At 54.6% G+C, this 13,175-nt stretch overlaps 1 protein-coding gene across 1 annotated transcript; it reads left to right on the plus strand.

The window, feature by feature from the left end:
• Positions 1–2,332: 2,332 nt before the first annotated feature.
• Positions 2,333–4,309, plus strand: LOC112877395 (ricin B-like lectin R40C1). The gene is made up of 4 exons (XM_025941694.1): positions 2,333–2,737; positions 2,850–3,374; positions 3,482–3,710; positions 3,959–4,309. Coding segments are annotated over exons 1-4 (1,062 nt in total). The 5' UTR covers positions 2,333–2,431; the 3' UTR covers positions 3,961–4,309.
• The last annotated feature ends 8,866 nt before the right edge of the window (positions 4,310–13,175 follow it).

Raw genomic sequence — 13,175 nt, forward strand, 5'->3', positions numbered from 1 at the left:
TAGTTTCAGTAGTCCCGAAGACGCAAAGCCCAGCTATGAATCCATCAGGGAACTCAAAACCCCAGAAGGCCGAAAAATCATGAAATGAGCGTACTTATCTGGGCATTCATCTTCCTTCCACACACTCAAAAAAAAAAAAAAATCTCCCTTCCGTGTTTTCTTAGCATGGGTTTATAGAGCAAGATGCGGACAAGGGTACTGGTTATCGGGGTATGAACTTGAACTTTCCAGTAAATCACGGCCTAGCTATGCAACCGGAGGCAGAAAGGCTAGGCGACGAGTGAGTGGTGAAAGAATCGTGATCAGTACAGCCACGATGGAGCCAAGTTCTTTTCAGGTTTTCCCTTCGTCCGGATCCCCCGAGTCACGAGCCGGACGCAGGAGCGCAGGACCACATAATTCGTACGGCAGCTGCAAAGTTGCCAGGTCATTCATGTCTCGTTTACAGGTTACGGGACAAAAGCTACCTACCCACCAACTCCACTGAAGCATGAGTGCATGACGTACGGAGCAACCATAATTCCAGTAATTGAAACTGCAGCGGTAATACTCGTACAAGTGAAGACCAAAGAAACATTTGGACTCCTTATCAAAGGAAAAAAGAAGAAGCGTTTGGATTGATTATTTTTCTTCATTTGAGGATTAAGCTGTTGGACTTGGCCTGTGAGCGAGAAGTAGCTCGAGCTTTCGGTGAATCCCGGGCCGGATGCATGACACGTCCGGCCGCCCCCATGCTCTGTTCGCACTGGCAGCCTGACACGGCGATACCTGGTGCGTCCCGACTCCAACATCGGCCGAACACGTACCACGGCTTTCAAGTGTGGTGGCGATGCAAATCATTTTTGGGGTCTTTCTGAAGGAAACAAACAATTCTTTAATCGCTTCGAAAATATAAGATAATCATATTGCTAGTTAGAGGTCGGGAGGAGAGACACTCATGGTGTTTGCTCTGCTGTCTTCGCGAACGGCAGTAGGTGTGCCAAACAAAAGCGGGGGCGATGACGTGGAGCCGTGGACGAGGGGATCAAGCGATCATTCATCACGCTCCGGTCAGAAACGGCGCGGCAGCGCGTGGGGGAGGAGTCGCAGAGAAGGGGTTAAAAAAGCGAGGCCGCATGGGCGCGTCGTACGAACGTTCTGGGCTCGACGGACATGCCGCGTGGCCGCGTGGGTGTGAGAATCTCACTGCGGTCTTATCCACTCACCACCGTTTTTTTTTTTTACCGCCGGCCTCGGCGCCGGCCGCGGCATGGACGCCAGGTGCGGCGATCGGTCCAGGTCGGATGTGAAACACTGGCTGCGGAATCAAACCTTCTCTCGAGAAAAAAGGCGAGCCGAGAGCGAGTGAAAATGGGAAAGGCAGGGCTACCGTGGCTGAGGACGCTTGTCGGACGGGACGGGAACCGGGGACGGGAACCGTGCGATCACGTCGTCACGAGCGATCATGTGCGAAGCAGAATCATGCGGCGTCGGGCGCACGCATCAGACACAGATCAGTGACCAGCTTGCACGCATCATTGTCGTCCTACGGAGGGATTTGTTTAGAGGAGGCGCGGAGATACCAAACCAAATCCACCTACCTCTCCTCATAGTCCCCCCCGCGCTTTTGTTTATGTTTGCCGCTAACACATGTGTGGGCACGTGGCGAAGAGCCCACGGCACCACGTTGGCGACCCTGCCATGCCACACTGCTGACACGGCCGGCCGCCCCCCGCGGGGGTCTTCGGGACGCGCTTCGCCCGGCGGGCGGCTCCGTTTCCATAGACGCGTCGGGAGCTGGGGCCACTGCTCAGTGACACAACGTGACCGTGCGCGCGCGCTCGGCGCGCCTCGGTCTCCAACGTGACCAGAGAGTGACCGTAATACGCCTGCTCGATTACAAAATCTTCTGTTGGTTCCGGCTAGTAACGGTGGTGCAAAAGACGGCCGTTTCGTCTCGTCTCCACTTTTCGAACGGGTTAAATTCTGTTTGGCCGGTGGAGTGCTTTACTTCACCCGAAGCGAGTCAAATGCGAACGTCACTTGTTAACTCCAGAAGGGGGTCACATCACCCAGTAAACACCGGTGCTAATCACCCAGACCGAACAAAATCCCGCGGTTTGGATCCAGAAGGTTCCCCAGCCAGGGCCACGAGTCATCCATGGTGGCAGTCGCACGGTCCTCCTGGGCCCCACCCATCATACTAACAGGGCATTCGCACGTCCCCCACTAGCACACCAAACGTTCACATTTCTCTCGCTAACCAGAGTTACCTCGGATTCTTTTTCACCCTCCGCAGTAAAATCTGCACACGCCCTCCATTTCATCTATAAATGGGACCCCCAGGGAGCACAGCTTCTCATCGCCCCGTCGCAAATCCTCCATTCTCCTGTCCCCGAACAAGCGAGCGACCCAACCCTCCCAAAACCCCCCGACGAGCGAAGAGCGCAAGATGTTCGGCTTCGGGCACCACGGCCACCACGGCCAGAACCCGCCGGCGCACCCCCCGGCCCACGGCGGCGGCGCGCACCAGCCCACCTTCAAGATCTTCTGCAAGGCCGATGAGGGCTACTGCCTCACCGTCCGCGACGGCAACGTGGTGCTCGCCCCCGCCAACCCACGCGACGAGCACCAGCACTGGTACAAGGACATGCGCTTCAGCGCCCAGGTCAAGGACGAGGAGGGCAACCCGGCCTTCGCCCTCGTCAACAAGGCCACGGGGCTCGCCATCAAGCACTCCCTCGGCCAGTCCCACCCGGTACCTTTTTTTCCTCTCCGATCTTGGTTTCCTATTGTTTTCCTGCTTGATTTGATTTCTAGTTGTTTCTTTATGGAGATCGGAAGCCTGAGCGGTGTGCCTCTGATTTCAGGTGAAGCTTGTGCCGTTCAACCCGGAGTACCAGGATGAGTCCGTGCTGTGGACGGAGAGCGGCGACGTGGGCAAGGGCTTCCGCTGCATCCGCATGGTGAACAACATCCGCCTCAACTTCGACGCCTTGCACGGCGACAAGGACCACGGCGGCGTGCACGACGGCACCGCCGTCGTGCTCTGGGAGTGGGCCAAGGGCGACAACCAGAGCTGGAAGATCCTGCCGTGGGGCGACGAGGCCTACGCCGGCGGCAGCGCCGCCAACGCGCCCCGCGGCGGCGGCGGCTACGGCCACGGCGAGCCCACCGTCCGCATCTACTGCAAGGCCGACGAGGGGTTCAGCGTCACCGTCCGCAACGGCGCCGTGTGCCTGGCGCCCACCAACCCGCGCGACGAGTTCCAGCACTGGGTCAAGGACATGCGCCACAGCAACAGCATCAAGGACGAGGAGGGCTACCCGGCCTTCGCGCTCGTCAACAGGGTCACTGGCGAGGCCATCAAGCACTCCCAGGGCGAGGGCCACCAGGTAACTTGACATCCGTCGTCGTTCATTGTCCTGCATTTCTTCGATCGCATCGCATTGTATTCTATTCGGACTGAGAAACCAAGGAGTGATTTTTGGGCGCTTTGCAGGTGAAGCTGGTGCCGTACAACCCCAACTACCAGGACGAGTCGGTGCTGTGGACGGAGAGCCGCGACGTCGGGCACGGCTTCCGCTGCATCCGCATGGTGAACAACATCTACCTCAACTTCGACGCCTTCCACGGCGACAAGGACCACGGCGGGGTGCGCGACGGCACCAACATCGTGCTCTGGAAGTGGTGCGAGGGCGACAACCAGCGCTGGAAGATCGTCCCCTGGTGTAAGTGTCGCGTCACACGGTGACACGCTTCGCTTGCTGCTGCCACTGCTTTTCTTTTTTTCCTGAAAAATCTTTGATTCCGGAGTAGAGAAATTAGCACACCTTACCCACCCGCACTAGAAGCTTCATAAAGTGATTGTCGGTAGATACTGATAGCTTATCTACTTACTCCGTCCTCTATTATTATTTTTCTCTAATATTACGTCAATTGAAGATTAATGACATGCTGTTGTTGCCTGCGTCTGCAGAAATGCGCTGTGCCGGGGCTGCATTGGTCATCACCATGATCTGGAGTTGGAGAGATCAGCCAGCCAGCCACCTGTGGTCTCCTGCTACCATGTTGCTAGAATAAAGTCGTGTGTGATCGATCTGCGGTGATGGTGTGTCCATGTCCGTGTTTTTAAGTCTTCCGTCGTGTCGTCAGTCCTGCTTCCGTGAGTGAGGGGAGTTAAAGGGGTTCTTCGTCGGTGAGCTTGTCTGATTGTGCGTCCGCCATCTGTGCTTTGCTGTGCAGGAGTTTCAGACCCGGAGCGTTCAGCTCTGTAATGTACTCGGATCCTTTGCTTCTATCCAAGTGGGTTCTATCATCCATACCTCAACTTCGAGGTCGTGACCACGCGTTCCCATATTCCCACGGCATTGTCAAACGACTACCGTATTCATGTCTGAATCCAAGCATGATGCCTCTGTTACTGTTAGGCCTTCCACTGCTGAAAACTGCGGGCGATCGGGGCTAGGTTTTGGATGCGGTCCTGAGCCAGGCAGCCTGCGGCCCTGCGACCAGGCAGCGATCCTGGCCCCAGGCTCACGAAATTGAGAGCCTGGATGAGCATCGCCATCGGGTCAGGATTGCCGTGCGCACGCGCGATGCCTGTCCCGTGATCCCGTCCGACCTGGGGAGAGACGCCGCTGCGCACGTCGCAGGAACACACGAACCAGACCGGAGCGTGTAAAGTATCTTATCCTCGAGACGTTTCAGGCGACGGATCACTGCACGGGGCTCGGGCTGCTGTGGCCGGCCGGCGAGACCTCAGTCCTGCTCGCCATTTGTTTACTACGGAGTCCCGGAGTTCCTCGTCGCCGCGGAACAAAATCCATGCACCGGACCGGAGTGGAGCAGAGCTGCTGCATTCGACCATGGATAGTGGCAGGCAGCGGCAGGTCTGAGGGAAAGCTGATTTCTTCTCTCCAATCCATACCCACGCACATGCTGGCCGGCCCCTCGGTTAAAATGGGTGTGGGGGCGACCCGATTCCGGTGGAATATGCTTGGCGCCGCGGCAGATGCGGATCAAGCCTCGACCTTGTCTCGAGGAAAACTTTCGAACACAGCCTTACCCTGCGACGTCGCTCGACCTCGATGGCTGCAACTACTCGAGCCGTGACGTTTGACGCCGTATTGTTGTAGCTAGTATACAACTACACAGAATGCTGAATTCCAATCTCTATAAAGGATTCATGCACCAAAAGAGGATAGCCGGCGTGGCCACGTTACAGGCTAACGGTCCAGACGTTACGAGTTCCGGTTATTTTGTAAATAAATCCTCAGATTTTAGATAAAAATCAACCCGCAACTTGACCTCCTCTCTCAGAGCAATTTGCAAATAAAATCTTAAATTTTTCATAAAATCAACCCTCCATCCTGATCCTCACTCAGGAATATTTTTAACAAAACTCTCGAATTTTAATTAAATCAAACCACAACTCGTTCCATCCGTTACTTAACACGAGCAACATTATATGTACAATTTAAATACCAAAACACGTGAAATCAAAAATTGTTCAAAATTCAAAAACTACAACTTCATTATAGAGCAAATTTTAAAATTTTAAATACTTTCGAAATTCATTTGCGCAAATATTTGCATGTGATCCGTCGTAACTAAAATATGGACACCATAACATCTTCAAATTAAAAAGTGTTCAGTACAAAAGTTGCTCGGAATTAAAAAATCTACAGCTTTATTATATTGTAAAATTTAAATTCAAAGTACTTTTACAATCCATCCGCATAAATATCTACGTAGGACCCATTCTACCTACAATTCGGACACCGAAATATCTTTACCTCAAAAAGTTTTGAATACAAAAATTGTTCAAAATTTCAAAACTTTAAGCTTTGCTACACAAAAAACTCTTAAAATAAATAATAATAATAATAATAATAAATACTATAACAAAAAATATAAAATATAAAAAATAGTTCCATTTCCATAGAAAAATAATATCCTATTTTAGTAGTAGCGTCATGATAATAGAGAGTTCAAAATATGTATAGCAGCCTGCAAACCATAACACCTATATATACAATAATTATTACTACGTGTATGAACTAAAATTTATACCAACAATAATCCGATGATATGAATACTAACCCTTGCGCGGCTAAGCGGCGCGCCTTTCTAGTGCTCCGCTGATTCGTATGCGTATTGCCCCGGGTCGCCAGCAGCTGGGTTGGGCCGATCGCCAAGTTCGCATTCCGAGGTTTACCCATCGGCGGCCATTTAGGATCTAGCCACCGAAGTGGTGCAGCTCTCAACGGGCCTTTCTTACTGGGCCAAGGGTAACGATCGAACTGCTTCTCCGGCAGCCCGCCAATTCCAGTCTTCCTGAACCCGTGGAATTTTCACTGGGCCGGAAGCCTTCTCATAGTTCGGAAACGAGCAGAAACAGCCCAACAGTGTCATATAGGACTCTGGCCTAAATAAAACAGCAGCGGTCACCGCCTGAAGGCGTTTGCAATTCATCAATTCAATCAACAAAGTTTGGTGATTCCCCTCAAAAAAGAAAACGAAAAAACTGCAACGGAGCTAGCTAGCCATAGCAGCCTGGCTGGTACGACGCGCCGCTTGTCCGTGAAGCAACACGCCCTGTGCGTGCTCGCCGTCCTCGAATCCATGCGTCCTGCCGGCAATGCCGCCAAACCACCACGGCGTTCCGGTCCGCTGACCGCAGCCAGAACAGGGTCGACCTGTCCGGAGCGCAAAGATACAACCGCCAGAGTTCCGTGGTCAAGAGCCGGATCCAGGATACCTGAGCTCCATGCCGCTGCTTTCGAGGGCAATCCGCCCGTGCGCTCCATCCGCGGGCGGTCAAATGCTACATTCGCCTACTCCGTAGGCCCGGCTGCGATCCCGAGACCTTGTCCTTCTCGTGCGGGCGACGGGGAATATGCACGCTCCTCCACCACTCCTCTGGCCGGTGCCTTTCCCGAAGCCCATCAGGAAAGAGCGTACGCGATCGGATACATAGTGAGATGCCCCCGGCCAACCGGCCTTCCTAACGTTTTGCTCCCTGTTCGTCCTCCGGAATCTCTGAATGACGCTACGATGTCGATGACGGGAGTTAGGCCGGTGCTCCTGTGTATCCGTCAGTCGGTGTTGCATTCCTGTCGGTGGTCAAGAAAACAAAGAACTCGAACGGATGCCGCAACCGTCACTAGCCCCTGTGACTTTGTATGCCACTCTCTCTGAAGAATTGCAGGACTTTAGTTTCTTTTTTTTGGGGGGCAAGGAATTTTGTTTAGTTAAGGAAACTTGCTTGCCGCCTGCTGTCTGTCTGCATCGATGGGATACGGGATACGGGATACAGGAGCTATGATACTGTAGTTAGTCACTAGAAAACCTTGCGCCGTCTCATCGATCTAGGCATCAATTTAGCCTCACGGGAGAAGACTTTCTTTTTTGAAAAAGAAAGCCCGTGCTGCCGGTGAGAGGACAGGTGCCATGGACTCCTCACTATTCTCGCGTAGTAAACTAGGGAATATAATCCCGGTGAGGTATCTGATTGATCTAGTTGTCAGGTCGGTCACCAACCAACGCTACTCTAAGCTTTTAACTAGTGCTCCACAGGTACAACTATACACAAAACCGACCGGCAAGTCAAATAAGAGAAATCGTCTGGCGCCAAAGAAAAAGAAAAACACTTGTCAAATAATTCCACTCGTCTGGTCTTTCAAACAAAAAAAAAACAAGACAACTATGTTTGAGGACAGAAAGGCACCACGGCACCAACGCATCCCTGCGTCTGTACTTTTGTTTATGCATTCTCCCTTATCCTATCCATACATTTGAAATTTTCTGCGGTTGAAATTAGGGTAAGTTGTGCGGATGCTAACTCTCACGGACTATAAATATAGCACGCGGCCATTATTTTTTTTAAGGTACTGAACTCTGTATGCCCGTTGACAACGACGTGGTCAGAAAATGCAGCTTGAGCACCCACGGCAGCTTGTTCCTTCTACACGCAATTTTCTAATGATGAAGATTAGGGGCCTTTTGTGATCGATGTTGGTGATTTGGATGTATAATCCCCATAGAACAACCAGCAGCCAAGCACGCAGTGCACATAGGAGTAGCAGGTTTATGCGTGCCTGTCGAGTGGGCCTCCGGCCGCCGCTCCTCGTTTCCGTAGCTGCATTTCGAATGGAACAAGCACGAACGGGGCACGATCGAATCCCCCACGGAACAACCCATGCAGACACAAGCGAACACCAACCCCGCACGTACACACAACCGACGTGTGCGCCCAGCCAGAATTCGCTAGAGCTCGCATTGTTTCCACCCCTACATCTGTGTGCTTTCTTATGTCCCCGGGCCTAGAATAACGCTGTCGCTTGTCTCGTCGGGAACGAGTTGCTTCGGTGTGTTGGTGAAGCAGCACGAATCGCTCGCTAATCTCCAAACCACCCCCGCGTGACGACCGGAGATTACCCGGCCATGTTCGATAGCCATTAGGGCCCCCCGGGCCGAGGCACATGTGGCTACGGAGGGTGGCGCGCGGGCGTGCCGCGCGCGGCGTGTGGCGTGCGGCCGCGGCCATGGACGCGCGCGCGCGCGCCCGCACAGTGCTCGATCGAGATGTTCGACGTGCACGGCGGCGGCGGCGGCGACGACGACCATGTCGTGCTGGCCGCTGGGTGCCTGGGTCGTTTTGGGTTGGTGCGCACGCAACTCGATCGGCCTGGCCGCGCCCTCGAGCTTTCTTGGTTGTTACCGTTTCGATATTAATCCGAACATCCTATTTGAAAGAGTCGCGTGCATTCACAGCTAGCACACTATACGTAGGATGACGAGCTTGATGAACATTGAACAGGCCCTCTGAAACGCAAACGAGCTGTCATGCACCTACAAGGAGAGAGAATTGAATGGACAGCCAGTTGTATGCTGTGGCTTCTGTGGCAAGTGTCCCGCTGTCCAAGCTGTGCGCACATGTTGCAGCCGGTGCGGCGGGCGCGGCGAGTGTGGCTCTCGCATCCTCTGCATTCCCGCTTGCACATTGGCTAGCCTTGAGTTCTGACGTCAGTGCCAGACCAACCAACTCCGAACACTACTCCAAGCTTGCTTTTCTGTTCAGACAGGACAGGGAAAAGGAGGATGACTGATCGACCGCCGGGAGCTAGCACAAGGTTAGCGAAAGGCTCCCGAGCTTTGATGCACGCCATACGTGCTGACTAGCCGCTTAGACTTATCGGATCATGCCTCGTCCTAACCATATCTTGAGGAGCGTCCTAGTCGATCTTACCTGCATGTTACTCGCATGACTCATCACCTCCACGATTAAAAAAATGATACGGGGTCGTAGGACACGGATGATCCACGCACTCAACTCCGCCCACGGTTAAACCGGACGCTCCCTGTTTGCCGAGAGAAATAAAAGAGACGCATGGACGTGTACGGTCGGCACCAAACGGCCACCAAACTCGCGAGCTTGCCCTTTACCTGATTATTCGTCATGCCCCGGGACACAAAGGTCTGGCGTTAATCTTCGTTCGCTGGAGATAAAGTCCATGCGTGCATGGTGGGATTCGCAGCATGTGCGCGACGACGAACCAATGTTTCGTCACCGCAGCGTACGGCCGCGGCGCGGCGGGGGATGGGATCTCGAGAGTTACCGCCGCGACGCGTGCGGGTTAACAATGGACGGTGTGGCCTATTATTGGCCCTAGCGTGGGCGGTTAAAATTCTCCTGCCCCGTGTACTGCTGCTCGGATCAATCATCACTCGGATGTGTGAGCCGCAAGGGGACAGGCGGGGTAACTAGAGCCCGTCGCCTTTTCGGCAGGCCGGTCAGCACGCAGCGGCCGCAATAGTACTAGTGCGTGCTTACCACGGGATTCGTACCACGTGTCGGGCCAGGAGGTGGCCCAGGAACTATCTTTCTGGACTAATGAAGCAGGAGCAGACGAGCAGCAGCACTGTACTGCGGCCAGGGTGCAAGAATTACGGCTCCTAGTCGTAGGATCGCGTTCCTCACCCAGACGGGGAGCCCACGCCATTGCGTCACCGATAGTGAAGTCGGGTACGCGTAGGCATGTCGGATCACATCCTCGCCGTGCTTTTACCCGGCCTCGAGCCTCCACGGCTCGGCGCACCACACGCCTGGCTGGGTACGTAGCGTGCACCCTAAACCAGAAAACCCGGCGGCTTTAGACCGACTGGTGCCCACACGGCGCCGCGCGCGCACGACGGCACGGCCCGTCCCGTCGCCGGCCTGCGCGCGCGGTGTGGGACGGCGAGTCGACGTCACAGCGGCCGCGCTGCGTGTGTCCGAAAGGCAAGGCTTGCTCGAGGTGGAGGGATGGAAGGATGGGGGGCGGCGGCTGGGGCAGGTCGCGGGGGTGGGGCGGTTCGGCGCGCCTGCGGACGGACGGATGGGACGCGGCACGCGCCGCACTGCAAAAGCGGCTCGCGGCCTCGTTGGGCCCGGCCGGGTGCCGCCGCCGGCGGCCGCCGGGTCTCAGCTGCTGCTGACGCAGAGAGAGAGAGACGGGGCCCACGCACATAGGTCGTGGGCCCCATTGCCGCTAGCTATCCGAGGGGTTCCGTTGCTGGGGCCTGTGGGGTGGGGCCGGTAGTTAAGGGTGACGTCGTCGGCTCCCAATCGCGCCGCGCCGGCCCCGCCACGGGCAGCCTTATATTTCGCTCGGCGGAGGAAACGGCCACTCCGTTTGATTGGCCGCTGCGGACGGAGCGGGCCCCACCGGAGCATCTGCGCCGGGTCCATCCAAGCTCGACTGGTAGAACCACAGGGCATCGGATCGACGGATGCTGGGGTATGGATCGAGCACAAGATCAGCACCGAGTAAAATGTAGCATGGTTCTGCCTTGGATAAATAGCACGTTCGATCGAGCCGACGAGGCAGAATGCTGGGTTCGTTTGCGGTCGGCGGTAGATAGGCACGCCGACTACGGCTCTGACGTGTGTACGTACGCGCTCCGACTTGTCTACGTATCATCTACCGCTCCTCCATGCTTATCTTCTCTAAGAAAGAGAATAGGAATCTTCTTAGCCCAAGCGGGTAGTAGTATTAATACTAGTACCGGATCGTGAATCAAGTCGATGCGACGACGTCGCGACACGTGCCCCGTGAGGCAGGCTGTAGGGTGGGACAGTTTTCCATGTGTGAATCGCTGCGACGAGGCTAAGAATAGGCGCGCCACAATTATCCATCCGGCCGGACAACAGTACCAGAATGGCGGGGGCAGGGACCGGCCCGGGAGCAGGGTTGGTGAGGTAGAGGCCGCACGCCACGCGCGCGCGGCGGCGGCGGCGGGGGGCCGCCGAGATGCGGGCGCCTTGCGCCGGGATTCTGCCGGCGTCGCCATCCATCCCCTGATCCCCACGAGGGAGAGAAGCCCGGCTTTCTTCTTCTTCCTCCATTTTCTGAGAAGTGAAATGGATTCGACATAATCATCATTGGCATTCAGAGTTTAAAATTTTGCGCGTTCAGAATCCGCGACAGGTGCGGTGCGTAGCTACCTTCAGAGAAGGATGATGGGTACTGAAGCCGTGTACTTCTCTGTTTATAATTGACAACAACGCAAATGGGATGCGACTGCGTTGGTTACGACCTCTACCGAGATTCTCTAACCGCGGCTACTGGTCAGAATAATGCGCAAAGATAGAGGATATATAAACGAGTAATAAGATAAGCGTTTGGAAAGGTTGTTGAATTACCCATGGATGATTGCAGATTGGTACTTAATGCAGCGTCCTTTGAACCTTGAGCATGTCTTCAGAACAGTCACCCTCAAGGAAAGTTCATGCTGCATATTAAATAGTTGTTGAAGTTACCTGTATATGGGGCTCACCTCTGCCTGCCACCATGAGTCCATGAGGCCTATCTCCTCCTGTGTCGCACTTAAAAAACTATTTTTTCCCCCAACCGTAGTTGAGTCACCAAAATCCTGTCTTATTTGCCTAAAAGAAAGTAAGGCAGCATTTTGCATCAAATGTAGCTTTTGCATTCTTTGTATTTTGGAACATTCAGTTTTGATCTCGTTCCAAAAAGTTATCAGATTGGTATTCCTGTAAATACTTGAGAAATGAGAACAAAAAGGGAGAAAGTTCAGACGATTCTCCTTTTTTCTAGTATGGACCTACAACGTAGCCGAACATATTTCTAGCGATACTTTTGCTGCGTTGCGGCCATGCCCTGCACTTGGATATTTACGGCAGCAAGCTTGGAAGGTTCAGACGAGAGGGGAAAGGCGAAAAAAAAAATCACCGCTAGCTCTTTCCGGCCGCGACATGGTACCAGCTTGATATTTCGCCCTCCATCTAAAGCGAAGAACTCGACGAGGGAGATGCTGAAAACTACAGGACCACGCCCTGATGCGCCACGGACACCGGTGTGTGCTCCCTTCCGAAAGGGAAAACTGCTCATCTCGTCGAATTTCCTACGCCTTTTCGTCCGGCCGCGCCCATACACTACACAGGTATAAAGCTGTTGGTATCTTTGCAAAAAGAAAAGAAAAGGAGTCGCCGTCGCCGGCTCGCCGTGTGACGTTTACGCCCGCCCTGTGGACAACGAACAACTACTAGCTTGAAAGTTTCCCAAAAGAGGCGACGAACGGAAGCGAGCAAGCAGCTCAGCGCCACAACTATGGCACGGAGTAGCTGCCTTGGTAATCTGGATCCCTCGCCGTTCTCTCATCTCTGGAAAGCAGCCGGAGGGAGGAGGAGGGGATGAATATCTGCTGTGCCCGTGCAGCGGCGCGTTGAATCCCTCTCGCTGCCATGTGGGGACGGACTGACGGGCTCTGGCCACTAGTTTTCAAAGGTCAGACAGCAAGGAAAAACTCCTACTGGAACAGTATTCAGAGGCTCTGCCTCTGCGATATTTAAAAAAACAGAGGAGGGCTCTGTGGTTTTCTATTCTCGACCGCATCGCCGCCGCGTGAGCTGTGAACGGGCGGGCGGGTGAATATTCCACGGGCCAGGCCGGTGGAGCGGAGCGGGCACAGAGGATTAGGACGAGGGCCACGGCGATCAGGACAGGTAATTTTGGAGTTGCTTCGGGGCCACAGCTCCCGTCCCGGCGGTAAGAAGCGAGAGGCGCGAACGCCGAACCGGTCCCGCCCGGACGGGGTCCGTCCCGTCGCCCGCAAGCCGCCTCCGCACGGCTCTTCGCTGCCGGCCCGTCACCGGCTCACCGCGCCGAGCCTATATAAAAGGCGCCCGA

Source organism: Panicum hallii, chromosome 9, assembly GCF_002211085.1.
Source record: "Panicum hallii strain FIL2 chromosome 9, PHallii_v3.1, whole genome shotgun sequence".
Lineage (NCBI taxonomy): Eukaryota > Viridiplantae > Streptophyta > Magnoliopsida > Poales > Poaceae > Panicum > Panicum hallii.